Source organism: Stigmatopora nigra, chromosome 11 (assembly GCF_051989575.1).
Source record: "Stigmatopora nigra isolate UIUO_SnigA chromosome 11, RoL_Snig_1.1, whole genome shotgun sequence".
In the NCBI taxonomy this organism is placed as follows: domain Eukaryota; kingdom Metazoa; phylum Chordata; class Actinopteri; order Syngnathiformes; family Syngnathidae; genus Stigmatopora; species Stigmatopora nigra.
Genome location: NC_135518.1, coordinates 3,025,308 through 3,053,070, shown reverse-complemented (window position 1 = coordinate 3,053,070; position 27,763 = coordinate 3,025,308). Strand labels below are relative to the sequence as shown.

At 40.7% G+C, this 27,763-nt stretch overlaps 1 protein-coding gene and 1 long non-coding RNA gene across 3 annotated transcripts in view; one reads left to right on the top strand and one right to left on the bottom strand.

Annotated features, from left to right (window-relative positions):
* The window catches only part of gli2a (GLI family zinc finger 2a), a 69,455-nt gene extending 48,759 nt beyond the window's left edge, over positions 1–20,696 (top strand). For both annotated transcript variants that reach the window (XM_077728403.1, XM_077728404.1), the window contains 9 exons: positions 3,865–4,066; positions 5,614–5,812; positions 7,666–7,776; positions 8,996–9,136; positions 11,679–11,828; positions 12,107–12,271; positions 12,508–12,789; positions 15,233–15,599; positions 15,684–20,696. In XM_077728403.1, the coding sequence (XP_077584529.1) occupies positions 3,865–4,066; positions 5,614–5,812; positions 7,666–7,776; positions 8,996–9,136; positions 11,679–11,828; positions 12,107–12,271; positions 12,508–12,789; positions 15,233–15,599; positions 15,684–17,947 (3,881 nt within the window). In that variant the 3' untranslated portion in view covers positions 17,948–20,696. The remainder of the gene's footprint in view (positions 1–3,864; positions 4,067–5,613; positions 5,813–7,665; positions 7,777–8,995; positions 9,137–11,678; positions 11,829–12,106; positions 12,272–12,507; positions 12,790–15,232; positions 15,600–15,683) is intronic.
* Positions 276–13,591, bottom strand: LOC144204414 (uncharacterized). The gene is made up of 3 exons (XR_013327884.1): positions 13,450–13,591; positions 12,596–12,753; positions 276–367 (listed from the first exon to the last, which is right to left on the bottom strand). It is a non-coding gene; the product is annotated as an uncharacterized LOC144204414 (long non-coding RNA).
* Positions 20,697–27,763: the final 7,067 nt, after the last annotated feature.

Here is a 27,763-nt window from a genome sequence, read left to right as displayed (position 1 = left end):
TCCACATATCTTAACAAACATGGCCTGCACATCTGTTTTCCCACTCCATGCCGGAACCCATTCACCCTTTCAAGTATAGTCACCACTTCTAAAACACTCATTCCTAAAGAGTGACAATTTATTCCATGTTAGTTTTGAACAATAACATCCGATGGCACAACACCTCAGTTGGAAACTAATCTTCATTTATTCAGCGTAAAGAATAGCATGTGGCTTGATTGCTAGAGCCAGAAAGCCCCCAGAAGGGTTGGGGCATAGTTTGAAGAAATTGTTAGAAGATGGAGAAGATTGCTTTGATATAGGCAAGGGCCCAAAGGGGCGAGGCAGGCGCCAGGTACTCCGTTCACTAGACTGCAAAACCCATTTCCTGCGTGATAAAAATTATGACCATTTTTTTTCAAATTGCTAAGACACATTTCATGAAACTTGCACCTAGACCTGGATAATAAAACAATAATGTTAATTTTAGTCAAAGAAGTTTTGTCAACAATAATAATAATAAAAACTTTTAATACATTTTCTATATATTTAAGTTGCAATTATACCACCTGAGTTTTGCCATTTTATGCAAATGTTATGGAAAGCATTGCAAAATTCTAAAACTTGTTAGGTTGCGTTAAAATGGATTAAATTCATGCAACTTTCTGAAATACATTTTTTTAAATGGCCATGTGAGGTAAAGTTACATCATTTCTTTTTGTGAAGTTGAAAATAGTCTGCTTGCCAATGGTGATGATGTCTTCGATTGATTATTTCATATTGCACAGCAACTTTTGATTTGAAGGCAAATTTGTGAGAAAAAAAACTTTTTCAAATCATCATATTTTATATTCTCTTTTCTTATAAAGTAGGGTCACAAAGTTCATTCCATAATTGAACAACAAAGAGAGTAATTTAGTCACTAATTCACAGAAGTTTGAAATTTGAGGCAAAAAAGATGTAGATAGCAGCGGAGGTCTGTGCATTTTCTGGCGACGCCTTCAATCCAACCCTCAAACTATTTTATGGCTATAAAATCTCTACTGCATCTACAGCTGCGACACAGAAAAAAATAATCAATAATAACCTCAAACAATTAAAATATTATTTAGGAATAAAGCCACCATATTGTACTCACCAAAAATCCTTTTTAACTGTACACAATATCCATCCTCCTTTCTTTCTTCCTTCTTTTCTATCGCCATCGAAGTTAATGCGGAAAGTCGAGCCTGTCCTGTTGTATTTTTGGCGTACGTTTTTATTTGATTGAGTGCTGAAAATGTTTTGTTGCCGGTTCTGACAGATTTGCTTGCTTTAGAGTTGTCCGACATTTCTTAAAGATGTCCAGCTTTTTTGTCTTGAAAAGTCCGTCTTTAAAATGGCTTTAAATCAACACAACAATATATTTGCTTGTGCAGCTTGCTCCAGATACAGTTTGGTAGCTTTGGCCCGTCTACTCTATCACCAGCCAATCAAAGTTGCTCAAAGCGATGACGTATTCCTACGCCAGCGAAAAGGCACTGACGTATCCCTACGCTTGCAACAAGGCATTGTGGTGTTGCCAACTCGAAATCTGATTGGTTAAAGCAACAGTCTTATCAACGCTTGTTTAATGCAGCACAACAGAGCCCACAGAACGGATTGTGAAGGCCTTGAGGCAGATTTCTGATCCTGGCAACAAATAATGGCTGAAATGTAATTGGTTAAATGTATCAATATGAAAACACACATCTGGAAGCAGTGCAACAAGGGGGAAAAGCAATGAAAGGAAGCTAACAGACAATTTGGAATTATTTAATAAGTATTGATGGACAAAATATAATATATTATTCAGATATTTCTTGGGCCAGCAAAGAAAACCTTGAAGCCCCCGACAGCCCGCCACTGTGTGATAGTTATACAGTAACAAAATGATATATGTATACTCGCTCAGTAAAGTGAATTGTGCTGCCTTGATTGTTTCAAAACAACATTTTTTTAGAGACCTTCACTTAATTTTAATGTTCCCAACTTCCTCGTTAGAAAACAGCCTTGTATGAACTTTGAATTTGGTCTTTATGGTGAAATTGTTGCTTCTTAATAGTACATTGTGATTTTTTTGCATCAAAATCATTATTTTCCCCATAAACAAATGTTACTCTATATGGCATCATGGAGACAGAATTGCCCAATTTTTTGGAGTATCCGTAATATTTTAATCACACGTTCATTACAGTGTGCTACATAACTGGGAATAAAAATGTGTTTAGGGTCTTACAAAAAAATGAAATGAGTAATTAGGTTTGCAATTTGATTGAAAGCACCTGAATAGTGTTAAAGTTTTGGCCAAAAGAGTGTTTTAATTAATTTAGTTTACAGAATGGGATTTAGTGTTTCAGCAGGTATGTAAAACTGTAATACACATATGTAACCATTAAAATTCTTGGCAATGCTATAATACTTGGCATTAGAAAGAAACACTACTTGTAAGAAGGATAGGCTCTACTAGCCATATTTAACGTTGACATTTTAGCATTTATCCTCAAATCTGCTTTTGTATTCCACAGGCCTTTAAAACATCGTACATATGTCTTTAGTTTATGACAACCACATCCAAACATAATAGTTTTGGGAGTAAGACCCAGGTTTATGGCCAAGGGTCTGGCATAGTAATTATGGTGCCAGAATTCATTTGGCTGAAAGTGCTGTGAGAGCCACCGGCTACTCTCAGTCATTGGTATATATTGACAGGAGTTGAGGTGTGGAAACTGTGTTTGTCAGGTCACCGCATACGCTTAGGTGAGTTGTGATATGCCCATTAAGAACTTCCTCCTCTCGCACCTCTAATAATGTGCTGCAAGACCTAATTACATGTGCTTGCAAACAACTAGTTCTGCTTTCTATCCTCTCACACTATGAATGTACAGCTGTTGATCCAAACTAGGGACTTGTCTAGAAGAAAGGGGTTGGTTGGCAGGTATTGATCATGTAAACTGCATAGATTAGCAAAGGTGATATACTCTTAATATGTACAGTAATCCCTCGAATATTGTGGCTTCACTACATCGAGGATTTTTAGTAAAGTATTTTTATTTTTTTAAGTTCATAAAAATGTCAAAATCCACGCTGAAACTCGCATGCGAAAAAGCCATTCCCCTGTCCTCTGCTTGCTATTAGAAATCAGCACTGAATTATAAAAAGAAGAATAATTTTTCAAAGTAAAATCTAAGGTGAAACTCGCAAGCAGAAGCCACTCCCCGTCTGTAGCTTGCTACCCGGACTCAGGACTGAAGTAAAAAAAAAATATATATATTTTTTTTTTAAATAGGGGTGACCCTTCTTTGCAGTTTTTAGTTTATTGTGGCCATGTCTAGTCTACTTTAACCGCGATAATCGAGGGATTACTATACGGGAGAAAACCAAACTTTTTCTGTCCCATTTTTGAGATTCTAGTTGCATACAACCAGTTTACTACTTTACATACGTAAATAATCTTTCTGAGTCAGGCTTGCACTTTATAATGGTATTCTGAGATCAATTTGTTTAAATTGTCTCCATGTAACTTTAGAGATTGTTATCATGGTAATTACTGGAAATGATTAGTGGGTGCTCATTATGCATAAAAGAAGGCAAATGTTAAACAGAAGAGCTGTTTGTGCAAGTAAGAGATCCCAGCGATAGTGTAGTCTAGCATTGATGTGACCTCCATGAGAGTGTCTAAGGATTTTTTTCATCCAAGGTAAACGTTGGGTTCTACAATCTTTAGTTTAAAACAAGAATTAGTATATGGAACTGTGCTAATATTTTCATTGAAAATTTCGATCGCCTTGGACTGCATCTTATCTACAAGCATGCATGTAACAATGAAAATCTCGTAATGTTTTGCCTTTTCTGTTTTACATGCAGTTTCACGTTTCTCCAGTCCTCGAATGACACCCAGAATGAGCAGGAAGAGAGCGCTATCCATCTCTCCACTATCAGATGCCAGCATTGACCTGCAGACCATGATCCGTACCTCGCCCAACTCCCTGGTTGCCTACATCAACAACTCCCGTTCTAGTTCAGCTGCCAGCAGCTCATATGGGCATCTTTCAGTTGGAGGAATCAGGTAGAAATGAGCAATTATATATCATCAGAACTGTCAACCTCCGTCGACCCCATTTCAAGAGTACCCTTGTCCCATTTCTGTAATTTGTCCGGAGTGAATGCGATTCATGCAAAATCGATATGCGCTGAAGACGAATCATTCCTCAGAACTTATAACTCGGATGATTGACAATGCGCTCTTGTTACCCAATTCTTCTGGTTTACAGTGCAGTTGAATCAAGATGGCTGAAGCCATAGCAATGGTGTGAATATTGAGGCATTTAGATTGGAAATTTAGTACTTTTCTGAAATGGTTGCTTCCAAAAACATTTAAGTGACAATTTTTGGGGATTTACAGAGTTTAGGGAGGTTGTCCGGAGTCCCGGAGTTTGCCTTGCATTTTCGGGTAAACTCCTGAAATTCCAGAGTGGTTGACAGCTCGGTATCATGAACAGCCATATCTATAAAAAAAAAGAGTAATATAACCATTTTTCACATTTTTTAAATTTGTGGGTAGTTTCAGAATAGGAAACTGTTAATCTTGAAAATTAATTACACAGATTCATATTCTTTAATCTTTTTTCTAAGAGCTAAGGATTAATAATAATGACGTTAATTGTATGCTTTCAATAATTTCTCGGGCCTACTTTTGGATGAATTGCTGCATCATTGTACATTGACATGGTTGTGATCAACCTGTGGCCCTGCGAAAGCGTAATGGTAGATCAGGTTGCTTTTAAAAAAAATCCCTGAAGCGATCGCCATTGTTGGCTCTGATTTCTCTCATCCTCTCCACGACAATAACACACAAATTTTCTTTGGGGTGCTGGCCAGGCAAATTTGCTGACCAATAAAGCACAGTCACGCCATGGTCACTGAACTATTTTTGGGTAACTTTAGAATTGTGGATAAGTATCACGTCCTACTGGAAAAAATATTCCGCAGCCCCATTCAGCTTTGACTGAGGGAAGTGCTATGCTTGGTAGTCAAATGCATCTGGACTTCAGAAAACAGATGCCATGTAAATTATCACTTACTGTGGACAGATTACTTTCAGCGTAATGCAGCATACTGTAAATTCTCAGCCTTTTACTTCATCTCTTACTTTACCTAGACTTTGAGACATTTCCAAACAAAATACTAATTTGGACTTGGAAGCATTGAGCCAAAATTAAGTTGTTTTTTTCCTTACAGTCTCATGGCTCATTTTTGACACACTCTAATTTGGCAATACAGCAAAGGTAACTTCATGCACTGCTATTTACAATCATGCCCCAGTGTTAGGGGTTAATAGTAGCATCACTTTGCCACATCATACCAATATTACCTCGAGTGCCTGTACAATATGAAGAATGTGTTGGTGTAGACTAAAAGGAACACTGAAATTGATCTGTGAGGTAGCCCAAATCACAGAAGCCCCAAAATGTACGCAAACAATTTTGGATCATGGACAGTGATGCTCATGTACCAAGAACATCCTTAATTTTGGCAATTAAAATGTTGTGTAAGCACCAAATTGTGTTTCTCTTTTCCTGTGAAGTAATAACATTTCTTCTGCTCTCTACCCAGCCCTTCATTCAGCTTCCCTCATCCCATTAACCCGGTGGCATATCAACAGTTGTTGTCTCAGCAGAGGGGTCTGAATGCCTTTGGCCACACTCCCCCTCTGATTCAACCACCACCGTCCTCATTCTCTGCTCGCCAACAGTCCCTGGCCACTTCGCCTATGTCTACCTCCCATAACAGCACCAACTCAGAAGCTAATCAGGTGAGATTAGATTCACAAATGAAACTAAATCTACGATTTATGATATTGATGAAGCAGCACTGTTTGTGAAATAGTTCAATTTTTGATTGATAATGCCGGTGTATCATAGAACACAGAGGGTGTCGAATATTGCAGCTTCAACTTTCGCGGATTCACTACTTCGCAGATTTTTTTTCTGGAAAAAAAGTTTATAAATGTGAAAAGCCACGCTGAAACTCACAAGCGGAAGCCACTCCCCCCTCACCCATTTGCCACTAGGAAAATGGGGGAAGGCAGAGGACATTTTTATAAAAAAAACAGAGCATTCTTAGCGGCCGGTAGCTGCTGTGCGGGTAGATTTTTATCAGAAATGCGAGCTCTGAGTATCCTTTTGCCATGGTGCTTATTTGAAAATAAAACTTGCTCCTTGAATTGGATGGCAGAGAGCGTCAGCGAAGTGAGATTTTTTTTTTTTAGAAATGCGATATTACAGTGGACACTACAGTGGAAGTTTAATTTTCTGGCCAATGAGTCGACGATTCGACTACCCATGCCTGCGGCGAGGTTTGCCCCGGAACAGGCAGCGATACGTTATTTGTAAGAGGATGCCGGACATTTCTATTTTAAATAACGAACTGAAAATGCCTGGCTTCACACGCATCATATGTGTGGGGATATTTCCGGCTGGTTTCATGGAAAAAACAGCCTGGATCCACAAGCTCGACCGTCCTCTTGGTTTAAAAAATAACAACAAAGCCAAGATTTTTTTATAACACACAATGGTGTTTTGTAGCCTAACATGTTTAGTCAGGCGAGTACAATAATCCCCCAAATATTGCGGACAATGAAACCATGGTCCAAGAAGACAAAGGACTTGGTAATAAAATTTTAATTTACCTGTTTTTTGGGTTTTGTTTTTTTATTTAAATGAAGCGGAGAGGAACTATTTTCACTGAGTACAGTATATAAAGTAATTACATTTTTGAATATATATTATATTTAGATATTAATGCATTACAGTCTTTTGACATGCTTATAGCTATAATATTCAATAAATATACACTTTGATAATTGTACTGGTGTAATTGTATTTCTCTATGGGCGTGAAAACATGTATTGTGGTATTTAGAATGGGGTAATCTTACTCTGCTGTTTTTCGTTTGTCGTGGCTACAATAACCGTGATATTCGATGGATTACTGTAACTCCTTCTGTAAACATTGACGTAGTGAATGATTTCGCATTACACATATTGAAAGTTCAGCGTCTGCTTTATCATTTCCGAAAGCGTGATTTTGAATTCTGATATGGCGCATCGCATTTAAAGGCGCAGTGTCAGTAACGAGTGCTATTTCTGTATTTCACACACACCCACACACAGGACGCACCAGTTTTAAAGACGCAGCCAGAGCACCAAATTAGTGTGCTCGCCGTCTTACTGGGTGTATTGACAAAAGAACCATATATCCCAGCAGTCACTGCACAGCACTTTTTGTACGGGGAAAATAGTAGAGTCTGGGGCTATGGTGTACCCTATCGACTGATTTATTTTATCGTGATAACCATTTTAGTAATGGTCCATATATAAAGCGCATTGGATTATAAGGCGCCCTGTCTATTTTGGAGAAAATTTAAGACTTTTCAGTTTGCCTTATAGTCATGAAAATACGGTAGTATAACAAACCCACCATTGCCCTTGCTAACAAGGCTAATAACGCCACTGCTTTCATATTTTCCAATGGCTTGGACTATCATAAACCACTCTAAATTGTTTAGTCTCCACAGCCAGCCCTAGTCTGATTCATGACTTCCTCTTGAAATAGATTGAACAATGTCGATGACTGTTTGAAAGTGTCTGTCATATCTCTCCTTCAGAATGCTAGTGGAGACCCCGCAGTGAGCAGCACTGTCAACCCACTAAACTCCAAAAGGACAAAGGTTAAGATGGAAGTAGAAGGACTTCTGCCCATCTCACCCTCTTCTCTGGTGAGGGAAGCCACTATACATTCTAAATATTTTTCAACAATATCAATATACAAAAAAAATATTTATTTGATAGCATTATCCATTGGGGGGGCGGCCCAGTGAAGCCAGTGGTCAGCACGTCAGCATCACAGCTCTGGGTCCTGTGTTCAAATCAGGGTCATGTCCATCTGTGTGGAGTTTGCATGTTCTCCCTGGGCCTGTGTGGGTTTGCCCTGGGTACTCCGGTTTACTCACACATTCCAAAAACATGCATTGTAAGCTGATTGGATACTCTAAATTATCCCTAGGTGTGGATGTGTGTGCATGGTTGTCTGTCTCTTGTGCCCTGCGATTGGCTGGCCTAAAGATCAAAAGTACAACAAAACAGCACGGGCGAGTAGGTAAAGAAGCTAAGGTTTTCAAAGTACAAAATACAAACGTCAAAATCATGGGGAAAATCACAACAAAATGTTGGGCAGGCATGACGGTAAGCAAGGACAAAGAACGCAACACTCCAACAATCAGAGTTATTACATACCCGCCCGTCTCGTTGTATTAAGCTGCTGAAAAGACACGTCATCTTGGCAGTAGAACATGACAGTGAGGAAAAGCAATTACAAAAATGAATGAATGAATGTTCAATAATGATAGCAGTAACAAATAAATATATAGTGAGCTGTTTAAAAGATCACCATTACACTTAAGCAGCACATTTTCACCTATCTAAAGTTTTACAAGTGCGGCCAGTCGATAGCACCCGGGTGATGCTTGTTTTGGCGGAAACCTCATTGGTTAAACTGTCTTTCCTGAATCACTTGGAACGAAAACCCGAGCCCACAACTGTTTGGTTTTCCTAAAGTATTCATTAATTCATCTGCAGAGAAAATGTTGAAAAAAAGCTCGGTCCAGGAATGCATTAAGCCCGTATCTCAAGGTATTAGTGTATTGGAATTGGCTATCATCTAAAGCGGTCTTAAAACTTAAGAACCCGTAATGCGTGCTCATTTTAAATTGATTTAATTGCTTTTGGTCAGTTTACAGGCTTGGAAATGTAAGTTGGCTTTGTATTTTACTTTTTGAACTAGCAGAACTGACGACAACGAACTCCCCAGGAACAACAAAAGCCAAACAAAGTGTACGAACTGTAGTGGTTGTGGATGCTCTGTAGTTGGTTATAAATTGTCTAATATGAATGGTTGCAATGGAATTGGATGAAAAAATATATTTCTCTTTTCTATAGGACCACAGTGAAGGGATATTAGACCTGAGTGAAGAGCTTGATAAAGATGAATGCAAACAGGAGCCTGAAGCCGTATATGAGACCAACTGCCACTGGGAGGGTTGTAGCAAGGAGTATGATACCCAAGAACAACTTGTACACGTAAGTACCTGATAAAAGACCTACCAGTCATTACTTCATATCTAGACAATCAGTTTTCTTTTCCTTATTCATCTAAACCAATTCCATTAGCCTCATCAGTGTATAGCATTAGGAACTTAAGTTCTCATTTCATTTACTGAACCGCTTTATCTTCATTAGGGTCGCGGGGGTGCTGGAGCCTTTCCCAGCTGACTCCAGGCCATAGGTGGGGGTCACCCTGAAACAGTGGCCAGCCAATCGCAGGGCACGAGGAAATGGAAAACCATGTACACTCATAGAATCATTTCTCAAATCATTGTACTGCAATTGGGTCCGGTAACGGGTTAAAGGTGCACTTTTTACCGGGAAATCAAGCACCTTGGGCTCGGTTATAGTCTCTAAAAATCACCAGTACTTTTATTTATGCTTCGGTATTCGTATTTATTAATTCAATGCTGTTTTCGGCTGTATTCAAAGTCATTATTGTGCATTTTGGGCGTTTTCGCCATTGACGTCCATGGCTGTCTTTTACTAGGGAAATCACTACCTTGGACTCGGTTTAAACTTCCAAAAATCAGTATCTGTATTTAATCTTTAAATGTCATTTTCCGCATGATTTTAGCACATAATAAATATACAAAATATTCCTGAATACTCTTGTCATGGGAAGAGTATTCAGGAATATTTTTATTAAGCAGCAGCACCATATTTGAACTTGTAGTAGTTGTTTAATCGATAACTCTTTGGAGTTCGAGATACGCAGAAATATATAACTGTTAAATATATTTTAATTTTAAATAACTTCCCAATATTTTAGGAAATATATATTCAAAATGATTTGCTGAGAACCTTAATTCAAGATTAATCTCAATGTCTTCTATTATGGTGTAAATTACAGTATCTGCTGTTATAACTCCTTTGTTGTTATCCGTAACTTGTTATTCTAAATGAATGTTGTGATCAGTAACGGGCTGTATATGGCTCGCGGACCGAGGTTGAAAAACTTGTACACACACACAACCGGGGGCGGGGCGAGCGCATCGGCTAAATGTTCTTCGGCTAGATAGTCGGTCGGCCAAATAGTCGTTCGGCTAATTCTACGTTCGGCCAGATGGTCTTTCGGCGAGTTGGCTGGGGGCTAGATGCCAGTCGGCTAAATGTCTTTCAGCATGTAGACCGTGCGCCGTGGAATTCTCATGTTGACCCTGGGTTTGTGTGGGTTTTCTCCAGATTCTCCCAAAACCATGCACAGTGGGCTTGTTCAACATTGTAAATTGCTCCTATGTATGAATAGGACTGTGAATGGTTGTCCATCTCCTTGTGCCTTGCAACCGCGCCTGGTGCCCATAATAGTTGGCTGAGTTAGGTTCCAACACCCCCCGCAACCCTTTTGAGGATAAGTGATACGAATGAATGAATGCGTTTTTGAGTTGACACACATTCACGTTCATGAGGCTTCCTGCTCTCGCCAAATTCCACCTTGCGGGTTTCCGCCACTGAGCCACAGCCCCTTGGGCCGAAACCCCCAACCTCTTTCTTAGTAACACCCCCTACTCCTGAAGCCCAGCGGCCAACTCATAAATCCAACTCCATGCCAGCAGTTCTGGGGTTTCGAAAATGTGTGCTTTCTACTTCATGACTGACTGACTATGCCTCAGAACTTGGTCAGTTATATGATTGAGATTGGGTGAGTGGGAAGGGATCTTATTTTTCAATTGACAAGCCAAGATCAATGTTACTTTTAAAAACCATTGGCCCAACTCCTGACACAATCTGTGAGAGATTGCAAACTGGGTGAGGTGAAGTTTGATGGTGTGTGTGTGGGTTTTTTTTCTATCCGCACAGGAAGTCCTGACAGTAACTCACGTTGGTGTTTTTTGCAGCTGTGAATTTTGGCTTCTGATTAAGCGAAATAACCTTTTCTCAAACTGCCACAAATAAAAGATCTGTGGTGTACGCAACCTGAAAATAGTAGTCTGTGCTGATCCACACATTTGTTTCCATTCCTTTTCCTTCACTCAAAATAGATTTCAGCTGAATTCTGTGCAACTAAATGGTTTTAGCTTGTGAAAAAGCAATGAAATGGGGAGCACTTTGGGTGTTTCCTTTGTAAATGGATGTAGATACTGTTTATATGCAGTGCATGGGCGTTTTTAAGTGTCCCTTGTCACTTTGAACAAAACTATTCAAGTTACATAAATTCAATAAACTCCATCTTTGTTTAAGAGCCTAATAAATTTGAGTAGGATACAAGGAGAAAAGATCCAAATTAGCAGCAAATCCTTTTTCAAGGGACTCCCCAGTTCTTTACGAACACAAGCTTGCAGACAGCCTGAACAAACATATGCTGTTTTTGTAGTTGTTGTTTTTTTAACTACTGTTGACAAAGGCACAATGACTGCCAGAGATTATTTATGGCAGTGTCAATCACAATGTGTCTAATTATTGTGTGTGAGTACTTGTAAAACCCAAGAATTTGCTGACTCATTTTTTGTCATCAAGCAATGGGACTGAAACCCTATTGTACAACTGCGCTTCATTGTAACATGTATTGTATTTTCAGCACATTAACAATGACCATATCCATGGCGAAAAGAAGGAATTTGTGTGTCGGTGGATGGAGTGTTCACGGGAGCAAAAACCCTTCAAGGCCCAATATATGCTGGTGGTGCACATGAGGAGACACACAGGCGAGAAGCCACATAAATGCACCGTAAGTAGAAAGGAGCACCACACACAGGGATACATGAGCCAACTAAGGGTTTTCTGTATTCCTAAAAAATATTATTATGATATACATTCATATTACTGTCATATTATTGAAAGCTGCAATCTGTTATACTTACTGATGACAATACCCTGTACTGCTGTCGTACCCTAACTCTGAAAAGCCTTGCTACAATTATTAATTATTTATTGTTAAGTAATTTGACCTGAATAAGGTGTCACAACAAAGTGTGTTATATTCTTGATTTTTTTCTCTACTTTCAGTTTGAGGGCTGCGCAAAAGCTTACTCCCGTTTAGAGAATCTTAAGACCCACCTTCGGTCCCACACAGGGGAAAAGCCATATGTTTGTGAGCATGAAGGTTGCAACAAGGCTTTCTCAAATGCTTCAGACCGTGCCAAGCACCAGAACCGCACACATTCTAATGAGGTATGTCAATCAGCATTAATGTATTTTATTATCCAAATACCTTTACCTGCCTGTGTTATACAGAATTGCAATTTTACTAAAACATTCATTTATTTATTTTCCATACCACTTAACCTCAAAAGGGGTGTGCTAGAGCCTATCCCAGCCAGCCGTGGGCACCAGGCAGCAGACACCCTGGATTGGTAGCCTGCCAATCACAGGTCTACTAAAACAAAATATGTTAAATATCTTTACAGAAACCTTACGTATGTAAAATCGCTGGTTGCACCAAACGTTACACGGACCCCAGCTCGCTAAGGAAGCATGTTAAAACTGTTCACGGACCTGAAGCTCATGTGACGAAGAAACAGCGGAGTGATGCTCCTCGAGGACTGCAGCCACCCAAAGACAATGGAGAGAATGACTTCCTTTCCAAGAATGGCACAGGAAGTGCAGATGAGAGGACTGATGCCAAAGGCACCACTCGAACCATGGATGACTGTCTACAAGTCAAATCAATCAAGACTGAGAATTCCATTGTGAGTTGGATTACTTACTTACATTTGTCATTACTCTTATAATTTAAGTGGAATTGTTTCTATGAGCCCTTTGAGACATGATGTGAAGTTCAATAATGGAACGATTTTAGCTGGTTCAACTTGAATGTGACTACACCAGTTCTTTTGACTGAAACCCAGAAACTCGTCCCATGGGGAGGTACTCACAATTCCGGATAATTTGTGGTGTGTTATGCCTTCTTAGAGTTGGTAATGTAGGGCTTTAGAACACAGTGGTTGATGCTATAGCTATCATGTGACTACAGCGCCTCTGCGCTTAAAGATTGTAATTTTGTCATTCTTTTTCACCAAGAAAGAATAGCAACATTTGACAAACAGTATGCAAAAATATTTAGAGATACCAAACTAGAATCACAATTGTTCTTCAATTTTAAGGTTTTGAAAGGGTCTGTTAGCCCTCAGAAACATACACCCCGCCGAATTGGAAACCAGGGATGTGGAGAGGTTAGCTCAGGGTTGGGCAAACCTTTCGGCCCGGGGTCCACATTGACTTTAAAAATTTGACAGATGGGCCGGCTCAGAACAAGATACGATACATATGAAGAATTACATCCGGTGACAGCACATATGAAACATAAACAGAAAAAAAAGGACTAAAGTATTAACATACTTGTCACTCACCATTAAAGTAAAAAGTATAAAGTACAAAGTAACGTAAAAAGGAATGTATTAGGAAATATTAAAATGTAATTTAAAAAAAGATAGAGGGGTTGTAAAACACGACAAACAAATAAGAGTGGACAGAGCTACTGCCACTGGCTTACACGTGATGGCGCCATCTTGGGAATTGTTTTTTAAAGAAATTTAAAAAAAACATTATTTGGACAACGTCAGCGGGCCGGATTAAAAAGCCTAACGCGGGCCGTAGTTTGCCCATGCCTGAGTTAGTTTGTAAATCTCATTGAATGACCTCACTATAACAGAAGTGTCAGCATACACAATTGATCCAGGTCATACCAATTTTCACTTGGCTTGTGCTCATTCCATGCTTGTACTTAGATTAGCACCGGTTCTTTTCTTTTGACCAAGCAAGGACTAGGTTCGAGGGCTGGAAACAAGGACTTAGCAACCAACTCTTTGTTGGTCAAGCAAGTGCCAGCAAAGCACTAACTACATGGCAGTGGCGGGGTTATCAATATGGTGCAGCAGCGGGGAGCTAATGTGTGCAGGGCGACAGAATACTGACTGAAAAATTTACTCAGAGGTTATGTTGATTTGAACAGGAGTCACATCACACAAAAATGTTGAAGTTTTACAGCTACTTTGAGACATCGATTAAACAATGGCACATTGTCAATCACAGAATTTACATAAAAATATAAAAGAAGACACCAAAATTAATCAAAGGTTAACCCCTTTCTTCAGCCCACATGTAGGCCCAAAAGTTAAGCGTCTCTTCCGAAACCCTAAGGCCAATCTTTGTTCTCAAAGTTCTTAGATCTAGTTTACAATGTAAGGTATGGAGTAATACATTATTTCCACGATACCATTGTATGTATATAGGATATTATTTAATATTATGGTAAAATGAGTAAAGTAATGCAGCGCGCTATAGTCACATTATAGCTTAGTCATCAAGCTCCACGCTCCAAAGTATAGAATTATCTCCATCTTTTAGACACTATGCAACCCGTGAATGATCCTGAGTTGTTACCAGGTTGAGAGGCAATACATTTTGGAAAAGTTGTCCTGATCTGCTGAACAGGGTAGGGTCATTGTGTTCACTCACAAGCGCAACTCAAGTAAACACCAGAACATTACCAGGGTTCTTACAATTCTTCGAATTTTATTTTCCATTTTACTAACATGACACTTAAATGTTTAAGTGACAATTGTTTGCATCATTACGTCACATTTTGGCTTGAACGATTTTCTCTTTCCTTCAAAACCATCGTCATGGATAGTCTTCAATGAGGTGAGCACTACACCCGTTTTTTTGTCTTGTGATATAGTTTGCAAGAGTTAATTGCCCCTTCATTCATCAATTGCCTATTTTTAAACATGTATATGTCTATGTGTATGCGTGTGCGTGCGTGTCAAATTCCTGTTCACATGCATGAAGAATTTACAGTTACAATTCTTCGGCAATGGCGATGTTTGTATTTAAATGTTCTAGGAGCATCACTTAAAAATTAAATGTGGTTTTACGTTGTTATTGGTACTCATACACAACTTTGATATAGTAGGAAAGCCACGACATCTATCTACCAACTATGATTTGGCTGGATTGTAACAAATAGACTACACTTCATGACATGCCGTGCTTGTTATGTACCATTGATCTAAGGACAATGTTGTTCCCAGTTAATTTTGACCAACAAGTCACATTGCTTTTCCTGTAGTCGTTAAATTATGGTTCATATAGTTTCCTTGCATTCATTTCTTTCTTGCTTTCCCTCACTAGATGTATCAGTCCAGTCCTGGTGGTCACTCGTCATGTAGCAGTCAACCATCACCTCTCAGCAGCACCAACAACAACGACAGTGGGGTAGAAATGGCCATGCACAGTGGGGGCAGCTTCGGGGACCTGAGTGCACAGGATGAGTGCCCCATGGTTGACTCTACCGTTTCTGCCGGGGGCCATCAGGTAGGGTTGGGTGTCCACCTGAGGAAAGCAGTGGGTCATTGTGGGACAGATACCATCAAAATTGAGAATATCAAGAAAGAAAGACTGATGACAGTTAGAAATCCCTGCCCATGGGTTAATTCAGCACCACAGCCCCCGCATGGCCAATGCTGCAACACAAAACTGCCCCCGATACCTGCAATTGGTAAGTATGATTTATGACATCTTGAGTAAGATAGATTCAAGACAAAATTATGAAAAACATTTATCTTGTCTACTCCATCTACAGGTTCACTGCTGGAGAATTCAAATTTAATCAATAATCTTAACAATATGCACAATGGCCAGCGTTTTGGAGACCAGCCTTTTTGTGAAGTGACTCTGCTCAACCAGCTAAATGATCGACGTAATAGCACAACCAGCACGATCAGTTCAACATACACCACGAGTCGGCGCTCCTCCGGCATCTCACCTTGCTATTCCAGCCGACGCTCCAGTGAAGCATCGCAATTTGGGGTTAATCGTCACAACAATATCAGTTCAGCTGATTCTTATGACCCAATCTCTACTGATTTATCCCGACGCTCCAGTGAGGCTAGCCAATGTGGAGGTGGCCCTGTCGGCGTAGCAGGTGGGGGAAATCTCCCGAGCCTCCTCAGTTTGACTCCAGCTCAGCATTATCGTCTTAAAGCAAAGTATGCAGCTGCCATTGGTGGAGCCCCACCTACCCCCCTACCTAACCTGGAAAGAATGAGCCTAAGAACCCGAATGGCCCTCTATAGTGACTCTCAGGAATGTTCATCACACCAGTACCACGAGCCACCCTCAGGAACAGTGGCCAGGCGATGTAGTGATATTGGATACAGCAATCGCAGCATGATGCCCCATGAGGCACCCACCAACCTTCCACGCCGAGCCAGTGACCCAGTGCGTCGACCCAGCCTTGACCACCTGGCCCTTTCAGCAGTTCAGCGCTACAACAGTATGAACAGTATGAATAGTTCAGCAGAATACCAACAAGCATTGGCAATGCATGGGTACACTCGTTCTGATGGTAACCTGCAACGCTACCCGTTTAACCCCAGACCACCAAGCATTTCAGAGAATGTAGTTATGGAGAACATGGCAATAGATGGAATGGGAAATGGGGGTGACCAAGGTGCAGTGGATGATTTAGTTCTTCCAGATGACATGGTGCAATACCTGAGGTCCCAAAACAGTAGCACCCAAGGTCACAATTTTGGACATGGGAACAACCAGTTGAATAACCAGTCTCAAGGTTATCAAACAAGCATCGCCCCACGAGCCTCACTTTATTCCCAAAGAAGATTAGCCGTGGTTGATGCCGGCATAATACAATCTGGTCAGAATATGGATCATAGTGACGCGCAACACCACTTTCCAGCTTCGCCACACTTAAATAAGAACAATATGCCAGTGCAGTGGAATGAGGTGAGTTCAGGAACTGTGGACACTGTAACAAAGAACCCCAAACAGCAAAATTCTCTTAGGGATAACCTAGCTGTTGTTCCACAGCGAAGCAATTTTGGGTCCTTTCAGGCACAAGGTCAAAGCATTGGCAGCAACCAGCAGGTCTTACTTACAAATCCAAACATTTGTAAGCAGGGCTACGCAAACAACAATAAGAAGTTGATCAACCCTCACCATCGGCAACGACTTAGCGGAAATTTGAAATTCAGTGATCAAAATTCATTGCGAGGGTTTAGCCAAGACACAATTCAAAGTTTTATTTCTCAAAATAACAATATGAGACCAACACGGAATGTAGTGACAGATCAAGGACTGCAAAATTACAGAGAAAAACCACAACCTGATGATTATTCTCATGTGACTCACATGCTTTACCAACAGCAGCACAATATTTCACCCCAACACAACAATGTACGTAATGGTATGAGTGGAATGTTTCCACCAAGACCTCCAGTAGAGCCCAAGCCAGGTAGCAGGCAGCATCCTGGGACCGGCGTGATGCAATTAAACCGATTACCCAAATTAAATGACATGAGTCCCGGCTTGTGTAATAATACATCAGAGGCAAGTCCAAAAAGGACCAATGGGTCAACAGCCCAACAAAACAACTCTGAGAATCCCCACCCTCCAATGTTTTATGCAGGTGAGATTCATATGATTGAACCAACTCCTGCCAACTTTGATTCCCCAATGTCTCCGAGTGGGAGCCAGACCGTTGCCACTAACAACATTGCTGCGGGTAGCATGGCCTCACCAGGAGTCAACCAGGTCTCCAGCAGTACGGTGGATTCCTCCACAAATGGGAACGGTGGTGCCGAACACACCCAAATAGATTTTGAGTCCATGTTAGATGATGGGGATCATTCTAGCCTGATGTCAGGCACCTTGAGTCCTGGCCTTTTGCAGAGCCTTTCCCAGAATTCATCTCGCCTCACTACTCCTCGCAATTCTGTTACACTTGCATCAGTACCAGCAGGAATTGGCAATATGGCCATTGGTGATATGAGCTCAATGCTGACAGCACTGGCTGAAGAGAGTAAGTTCCTCAGCATGATTAGTTAGAGACGAAGACAGATGTAAGAGATTTTAACACAATAATTCACGCATCAGGAACTAGGTAAAGCACTGATTTAATGAGAAAGGAGCGGCCATTTTATGTTTTGTTGACACTGTCTATATCAGTATATTATATTTGTACCAGACTATATATTACCTCAAGAATTAAGTAGATAGTAGAAAAGTCATTCATGCTCACGCGTTCTGAGACACATACACACACACACAAACACACACACACATTGTATAGTACTGTATAGTGTTGCACTGACATTTCAAATTGTCTTCCTAAGGATAACTGATTAGAAGAATCTAATGCAGCTCTAGAAAAAGGAATGTTTTGTATCCATTGCGCTATATTTTTCAATGGAGTCCACATTTTTTGTATTTAACAAATGGTACTTCCTTAAAATCATGGCTTTTGCAATGGACTATGCATGCACATGTCTGTTTTGGGAGGCGAGCTACTTTCTTGCGTGACCGGATGTTTCGTCGATGGACACTTGGACGACGGACACTTGGTCGAGGGACACTTCGTCCTCGGACGTTTCGTCGAACGGGCATTTGGTCGCTGGACAGTTCGTTGAACAGACATTTTGTACCCGGACATTTCATCGACGGGCAATTCGTCGCCGGATTCGGTCGCTCTCAAAATTATAATCATGAGAGAGAGTTTACTCTTGAAAGCGATCAACCAGGTAATCTCACTCTGAAAATTATAATCATGAGAGACATCGAGTTTGACAATTGCCAACAATGGGAGCCGATGGGTAAAATGAGTGCTCTATAACGGTTAAAAATAATCTAATTCAGTGTATCAGAGGCTTACTTGGAAGTTCTGATCCAACATGACAATAATAGTATATAATGTGGGATGGGCACAGGCGAGGCAAGTTTGAATATACACACGAGAACAGGACGTTTCGTTCCTGTTACCCAGGAAAACACGTTGAAAAACATGTACACACATGCCAATAATACGCAATTTATTGATAATTTTGATATTAGATATTTAGATATTAATGCTCTGACATCGTCAATGCAATGACAAACTCCATCTGTCGCATGATTATAATTTTGAGAGCAAGAGATTACCTGGTTGATCGCTTTCAACAGTAAACTCTCTCTCTCATGATTATAATTTTGAAAGCGAGGAAATCCGGAGACAAATTGTCAGTCGATGAAATGTCCGGCGACCAAATGTCTGTTTGACGAACTGTCTGGCAACCAAACGTCCGTTCGACGAAAGGTCTGGGGACGAAGTGTCCGTCGACCATGTGTCCGCCGACGAAACATCCGGGTACCACTTTCTTGTTGCCAGGCTAACGCATAGAAATGACAATAACAATGAATGTTGAGTTTTCATCTTCCTTTTGCTAAAGATGGTTCACTGTTAAATGTTTTCAAATCAAACATTCAAATATACTTAAATAATAAATACACTTTGTCATACCTACCCATCTATTAATATGTGTATGTATTTAAACAGCAAGTAAGGAAACTTATTTCTCATCAATAATCGCTGTATAACTCAGTCCTGGCTGCACTTTTGTTGTGTCGCATCGCCTTTCAGGATTTTGCAGATTAAATTTGAATGGCTCAGCAGAAACAAAGACTTATCTCAAAACAATTACTTTAATTGCTGTCTCACTCATTTCCCTAATCACCCAGCAGGTTCTTGTGAAGCATTGTTGTCAAACTCATTTTTGTTCGTGGGCCACATTCAGGGCAAACTCATGTAGGACAGACCCAGTAAATTTTTTGACCTAATAAGTTATGATTTACTGTAGTTAGGTATTTGATGTACTGTATGAATGAAATAAACATACGGGTTGTAATTCTGGGTCACTCAGGTGCAAATGGAAAATATTATGGCTTTGGCAGTTTTCAACATCCTGTTTACAAATCTCAATTTCAATTTATAAGCAATACATTGTTCAGCATTACAACCAATTATTGGCTATGTGAGCTAAACCTTTGTTGTTAACAAATACTTTTGACCAGTAACAAACTATTGACAATATCATTTACACAAGTCAATGCAGCTTGAAACAAATGGATCTGGAAGGTGTCGCGCCTTCCAATCTTTCCCCCTGGAAAATCTTCATGTGTTGCATGCCATAGATGTCATTGTAATTTGAAAAAAAGTTCTACATGCATTCATGATGCCACAAAGATAACCAGTATGTCTGCCAACCATTTGACATAATGACTGACTTGAGTTACTGAATCATGGTGAAATGTTTTACATTTACATATGGGTCCACAAACTTGCTTTTTGATCATGGTCTGAACTTTTGAGGATGCCCCTTTGGATCACAGGCATGAACTCTCGGGGGTGTCAAATCCACAAGGGTAAATGATTGAAATGGACAAGGCCGTGCTTTGGTCTATCAAGGAATTTGGACCCCTATGTGTGAGGAAGAACATTCTCTAAAAGAATATACAAGTACCTCTGTGTGTTCCTAATGGGATCCAACTCTAATTAACACATTCATAACATCACCCCCACCACCTTTTTGCTACAGCCCACTTCTCTCCCTAGACATTGGATGAACTGTAGAAGGGACAGACTTTGATATTCAAAATCCTGTTCTGACATCACCCAGCAAAATTTCAATTTTGTTAGATACTCTGTATTTCTTAGTAGTTTTTAAGTGTGATTATTTGCAACAACGGTGTATACTTTTACATGTTTGTTTGGCTTTGTGTGACAGTGTATATAGCATTTGTACATTTCAAATAAACCATGTCCCTTTTTTCTGTGTTTCAAATTCCTTTGATTTATCCATTCACATAGTTTCCCAAGTGGGGTCGCACAATGGCTACAGGGCACATCGTCACTCACATTACACTTCGGCCATGGCAACGTAGCGTCATTAATAGCGAACATTTGATACACAAGATATTGAGGGTTAAATTATTAATAAATACAACATTTGAAAGCAGAAATCGACAAACATTTGGAGAAACAGTGGAAAAATGAGACAGTATAATAAAATGACTAAAAGAGAGTACTGTGCCAATAAAATGTCAAAACATTTTCAAACATTGTAATCGGGAAAAGGGCCTATCCCTCAATTATTGCAGTTAATGTATACCAGGCATGGCCGCGATAAACGAAAAAACGCAGAGAAGCGTCACCCCTATTTTTTAACGGGCCTAGTAGCATGTGGAGGACAGGAGAGTGGCTTCCTCTTGCGAGTTTCAACATAGAATTTCACATTTTTTTGAACTTACAAAAAAAGTTTTAAAAAATCGTCCCCCCCCCCATAAATGTGTGATGTAGTGAAGCCGCAATATTCGAAGGATTACTGTATAAATAACATTCTTGTTAACGATGGTTGCTCAAGGAATAAAAATGCAGTAGTACCGCTACTTAATTCATTGGTCCCAGAACTTGTTTCATCACTTTTATCTTAATAGAGCATTCTTTTTTTTACCCTCACTAGAATCACGGGGGGTGCTGGAGCCTATCCCAGCTAACTCCGGGCACTAGGCGGGGAAAATCCTAAATCAGTGGCCAATCAATCTCAGGGCAGAAGGAGACGGACAAGCAGTCATGGCATACACTTACTCTGGGGACAATTTAAAGTGTTGAACCAGACTACTTTGCATGTTTGTGGGACTTTGGAGTGCCCGCAGAAAACCAATGCAATCCCAGGGTGAACATACAAACTCTACACTGAGGATTCTACCTGGGATATCAGAACTGTGGCACCGATGCGTTAAAACACTCGTCCATCAGGCAATGGCTGTGAAACGTGACCGGAAGTTTCGTCGACGGACACTTCGTCCCGGGACGTTTTGTCGAACGGACATTTGTCATGTAAAGTGGAACATCTGGTTGAAATGTACTGTTGACAAGCGCAGTGAATGAATGGGCTCTTTAACTGCCAATTGCCTAATGAAAATGGATTGGATGCCTATTGCCTTCAATGGCAGAATACGAGTTAAACTCACACACTGACTTGTCTAAGCTTTTCTGTGGAATTTTGTCTATTCAATACTGGCAGATTCTTTAATGGACAGCACAGCAAACTGACCAGAGGTGCTACTACAACATGAAGGCCATGTATTTATCACCATTAGTTTGTTCATTCATTGTTTTTTGAATAGGAAACTACGTTCATTGGAGAAAAGCCGACGGTAAACAACATTCATTAATGAGCATTACATAAGAAATAGACTGAATTATTGCTTCCCTAAATCATTGTTTTACTGGTCAGTCAGCACCATGGACAGAGGTCACATCTGTTCAAACTGGACAGATGACCTCCGAAGCCCTGATGCTGCTTTTGACCACAACTGTATAAGGTAAGGGCTGCCTCGTGATGTAGAGATTTACTTTACAGGTTTGTGGCGGTATGGTTGTGAGTGCGAATAGTTGTTTGTCTCTGTGTACCCTACGACTGACTGGCGACCGGTCTAAAGTGTAATCTGTCTTTTGCCCAAAGACAGCTTGGTTAGAGTACAGCAACCCTTTTAGGGATAGGAAATGAATGTATGAATATAATGTAAGGCAGGGCTGCTCAATACGTGGAACGTGAGCTACCGGTCGATCACTAAGGTACGATTGGTAGATCGTATGACAATAAGATTTGAATCAGGAACAAAAATTTATATATATATATGTTGGACCTGAGCTGGGAAACAGCGCCATAGCAAGTCTGAGCATGATTACTACATGCCTACACTATTTTGGGTCGTGCGGCATGAGGTGTGTCTTCAGCATACATAACTCCTGAGCTTCACCTAGTGACAATTTAGAGTGTTCAATCAGCCAACCATGCATTTTTTTGGATGTGGAAGGAAGCCAGAGTACCTGGGGGAAACCCACGCAGGCCCAGGGAGTACATGCAAACTCCACACAGGTGGACCGACGTGGATTTGAACCCAGGACTCCATAACTGCGAGGCTGATGCGCCAACCCTTAAGCCGCCGGGCCACCTGCTTCTTCATTTCATTCAGACCAATTTTAAATAAAGGACAAAGTTACATTACAATGCCCAAAAAAACTAAAGCTAAGAAAAAAATGGAAAGCTGTTGTTGGGAGGCCAGTGGAGTGTAGGGAAATTGTCAAGCAGGACACAACGGAGCCGCGACAATTTCAGAATATGTATAACAGATACATGATATGTATTGACATTTTTGGAGATTTCATAACTTGGATCTTGTTTTTATTTATTGGAACAGTAAATCACAAATAAAAGCCCATTTGTAAGTAGAGGTACCACTGTGTGCAAATTACAAATTTCTTGGAGAGCAAAAATGTATGTGAGGGCTGTGTGTGTGTGTGTGTGTGTGTGTGAGTTTTAAACATTGCAAGACCTTTATTCTATTACTAGCAAATCACAGGGAGCAAATGGTCACTATAGAAGGGGGAAAAAAATGAAAGGAAAAATCGGACTAAGTACTGCTTCATGTTACCCGTGATTCATTAAGCTTTTATTTTGAAGTTAGCCAGAGAGTTCCTTAGATTTTTGCTAATGAAATGTTGATTGGCTACTGAATCTTCTCAATAATGGGGCAGTAATATTCAAGATGATCGTTGTAGGTGCAGGTCTTTTGTTCCAACCAATCCAGCACTTTGGTCAAAGTGTACCAATGAGATTTCTACAGAAGACAAGAAGCAGCTGAATGCAATCCACTGATTGCACTTGAAGGGCACCAGATTGGTGAAAAGATGTCCTCTTTCTGGGTTGGAATGAAAACCTGCATCCACTGCGGCCCTGTGTGGAATAGTTCGGAAACCAATGGTGTAGTGGTTGGTGCATTCACCTGACTTTGGAGAGAAGGTGAATAGGTTCAATTCCCATTCAATGGCGGTGTGATTGCAAGTGCAAATCGTTCTGTTGGTGAGTGTGTGTTGTCCGCCATTTGTATGGGGTCATCTAGGAAAGACTTCTGAACCCTGTTAACCCTAACAAAGCATAAGCGTTTTTGAAAATGTGTGGATGCAAGTTATTTCATTACTCCAGCGTAGCAGGATTTACATATGGACAGTTAAGATCAGGGTTCTGAAACTGATTCCCCAAGCAGCTGCATTGGGTCCTGATCTTTATCTAACTGATTCAGCAAAGAAAGCTTAACCCATAAGCTTCCTGCTGAAACAAGCAGCACATGACTGCAATTACGCTCGTAAGACCCCAGACTGGTGAAAAGGTGTCATCTTGTGCAGTTGGAAAGAAAACCTGCTTCCACTGTGGCACTTTGGGGACCAGCTTGAAACCCCTGATTAAGTTCCAGACACAGATCCACTTTGTACCGTCCAAAAAGAATGGAGTGTGTCATGTCTTGATCTTTGACCTAAGAGTGCAGGTCATCAAAATGAAGAGAATCAGACATAGAGGTTTTTGTTACTTTCTCCTGAGGCCTTCCATTTTTTCTCATCAAAGACTTCCTGCACTGAGCTTTATGCCTGTTAAAATGAGAGGGAAGTGGGCCAGTGTAGGCTTCTCTAAATCTCCCATTAACTTTTGGGCCATTCTGTTGCAGAGGAACAGCTCATACTATGAGAGAAGGATTATAATAATAATAATAATAATCAGTCATAGACCCTGTCGTCATCATCAACAACAAAAGCCTACTTGTCATTACACCCAGAAACTGCGCATGACGAAATTGGTAGTGCTTCCCCATTAGGTGCGTTTACTCGGCAAAAGACCTAAATAAGTGATAGTTACAGACTCGTAATTTAGCATTCAAAATCTTCGCGTCACATAAACCCCCACCCAACCCCGCGAGCAAGTCACTTACCTCTCACTGTCTTTCACTTACCTCCAGTCAGCCAATAGGAGGCAGATCGCCACCCAAACATCTATTCATATGACCTCAGAAGGGAATGTGTGTTGTGTTACCACAAATCTAGAGTTCTGATGGATGTGGGGGGAAAAAAACTGTCCTTAAGCCTATTTGCTTTGTGGGACCTATAGCGTCTGCCAGAGGGCAGCAGCTGGAACAGATTGTGACCAGGGTGGTATGGGTCCCATATGATGTTCCTGGCTCTGCTGAGGTAATGAGGGCTGGCAATGTCTTCGAGTGAGGGCAAAAAGCAGCCAACGATACTCTGGGCAGTGTTTATCACAAATGTAATGATGGTTAGAGACTGGTGGATTGGTGTACAGTTGTATGTGTACAGGGAGTACAGAAGAGGACTCTGTACAAAGCCTTGACTCAGTGTAACGGAGAAAGACAGGTGGGGACCAAGTCTAACAGTTTGTGGTCTGTTGGTCAAGAAGTTCTTTACCCAGCAGCATATGGAAGAGGATAGTCCAAGGTGGGAGAGTGTCAGTCAGAATGTCTGGTTTTATGGTGTTAAAGGCTGAGCTATAGTAAATGAAAAGCATCTTCACGTAATTCCCACAGTGTTACAGGTAGCTAAGTGCTGTATGTAGAGCAATGGCAATAGCATCCTCAGTGGACCTGTTTGCTCTATAAGCAAACTGGTGAGGGTCAACTGAGGGAGGGATTGTATTCCTGATATGGCAGGCTACCAACTTTTCAAAGCATTGCATGATCACAGGCGTGAGTGCAACAGGCCTATAGTCGTTCATGCTGTCAATGGTTGGCTTTTTGGGGACAGGAATAATGTTGGCAGATTTCAGGCAGCATGTTATGATGGATTGTTGCAGGGAACAATTGATTTTTTTTGTGAAGACTCCCGCCAACTGGTCAGCACAGGGGTTGAGGACCTTCCCAGGTAGTCCATCTGGGCCAGCAGCCTTTCTGGTGTTCACAGACCAGTCTCACTTGCTGTTACCGGAACTTCAGTGTATTGCTGCAAGGTGGTGGTGGAGGTGTTGAGACTGGGTCTGATTTGTCAGTCTCAAAGCGGGCAAATAAATGGTTTAGTTCCTCCGCTAGTGAGGCATCTGCGTTAACAGACATATTATTGTTATTGTAGTTGGTAATATGTCGTATTCTCTGCCACATCTTCTTTTGGTTATTTTCTTTGAAGTGATCCTCAATTTTCTTAGTATATGCTGCCTTGGCCTTTTTAATGTCTCTTTTCAGCTCTGCTCTGGCAGCTCTATATTTCATCTTGTCCCCTGATATGAAGGCGGTGTTACAGCATTTGATGAGTGCCTGTGTCTCATTGGTCATCCTGACTATGAGATGTTGGCCATGAAAGCTAGCATTGTGGTCCTTCTTGGTAAGAGTGCAGGGTCAGACCCAAACCCGGGTCGTGACCGGGAGTAGGATTTTCCTCTATTGGCAACCACATTGGCAGCGGTCTGAACTGAACACCCTGTCATGAGATGGAATGCTGCCATTTCATTGAAGTCAGGGGACATTTTGATTTAAAGCTTAAGTGTTAAAGGGGAATGGTGGGAGTCTATGACCTTGTTTTGGTTCTTGGGCAACTTCTACTTCAGATTTTTTATATATTTTTTCCTTTTCCTGTTGTAACTAACATGAAGAATTGACAAACACTCATCCCATCTTCTCACAGCATTGAATGCATGAACAATGTTTTTAGACTGCTTCGTTAAAAGGGTCAATCTTACTGGGTACTATGAACATTTGAACGTTTTTTTGGAGGGATGGCGGCCCAGTGGTACAAGTGGTTAGCGTGTCGACTTCATGGTTCTAGGGTCCCGGGTTCAAATCGAGGTTGGTCCACCTGTGTGAAGTTTGCCTGCGTGGTTTTCCCCCAGGTACTCCGGTTTTCTCCCACATTCCAAAAACATGCATGGTAGGCTGGTTGGACACTCAAAATTGCCCCTAGGTTTGTCTCCTTGTGCCCTGCGATCGGCTGGCCACCGATTCAGGGTGTCCCCCGCCTCTGGCCCGGAGTCAGCTGGGATAGGCTCCAGCACCCTCTACAACCCTAATGAGGATAAAGCGGTTCAGAAAATGAGATGAGATAATAGATTTTGCATGAAGTTATTACTGTGGAGTGGATGAAAAAATGTGTGATAACTCAGTATTTACCTATGCCCTGAGCTACTTTGACCTAAAAGTGACTTAATTCGATTATGTTTGGCAATTAGCAATACTTGCAGGCCATAGAAAGGCTTAAATTTGAACCTACGTCTGGGAGTTAGGAGACCTGCAAAATACATTTGACCCATCAGTAAAATATCTGATGCTTTTATTTTGTGAGTGGTACTCGGTTATTACAAGCAAGGAAGTGCTACTATTTGTTTTCTTTGCAATATTGCAATTTTCATCCCATCAGTGTACACTTTTAAAAAAAAAAACATTACAATGGACAAATAACCTCTCCCTAATTTTCTCAACATTCCTACATCCTGCAATCTGAGCCAAATGGGCCACAGAGTAGTTACACATTTGTATAATTTTATTCCTGTGACACTCCTTATTGTTTAATAAAATATTTAGATTTATGGACCAAGAGCAACATGTATCCAATTGGTTTTTAAATTACGGGTTTACAATGGAGGGAAAAGCAGGCTACACCCTCAACTGGCCACCAGTCATTTGGAGGACAACCATTTTCGCTCTCACTGAATAGTAATTGAACCTACGTACAGTAATCCCTCAATTATCGTATCTTCAATCATTGTGAATTCACTACTTTGCGTTTTTTTCTATTAATTATTTAAAAAAAACAAAAAAATTAAAGTTCATAAATGTGAAAATCTACACTGAAACTCATAATCGGCAGCTACTTTTGCTACTAGGACTCAGCATTGAAGAAGAAAAATATATATGTATACCATATTTTCACACCTATAAAATGCACCATGTGATAAGGCACAGTCGCTAGCATATGTTATGTTATCCGCTAGCGTATGTTATGCTAGCTGCTAGTGTATGTTAGGCTTGGCATCAACAATTCCTTCCAAATCCTCA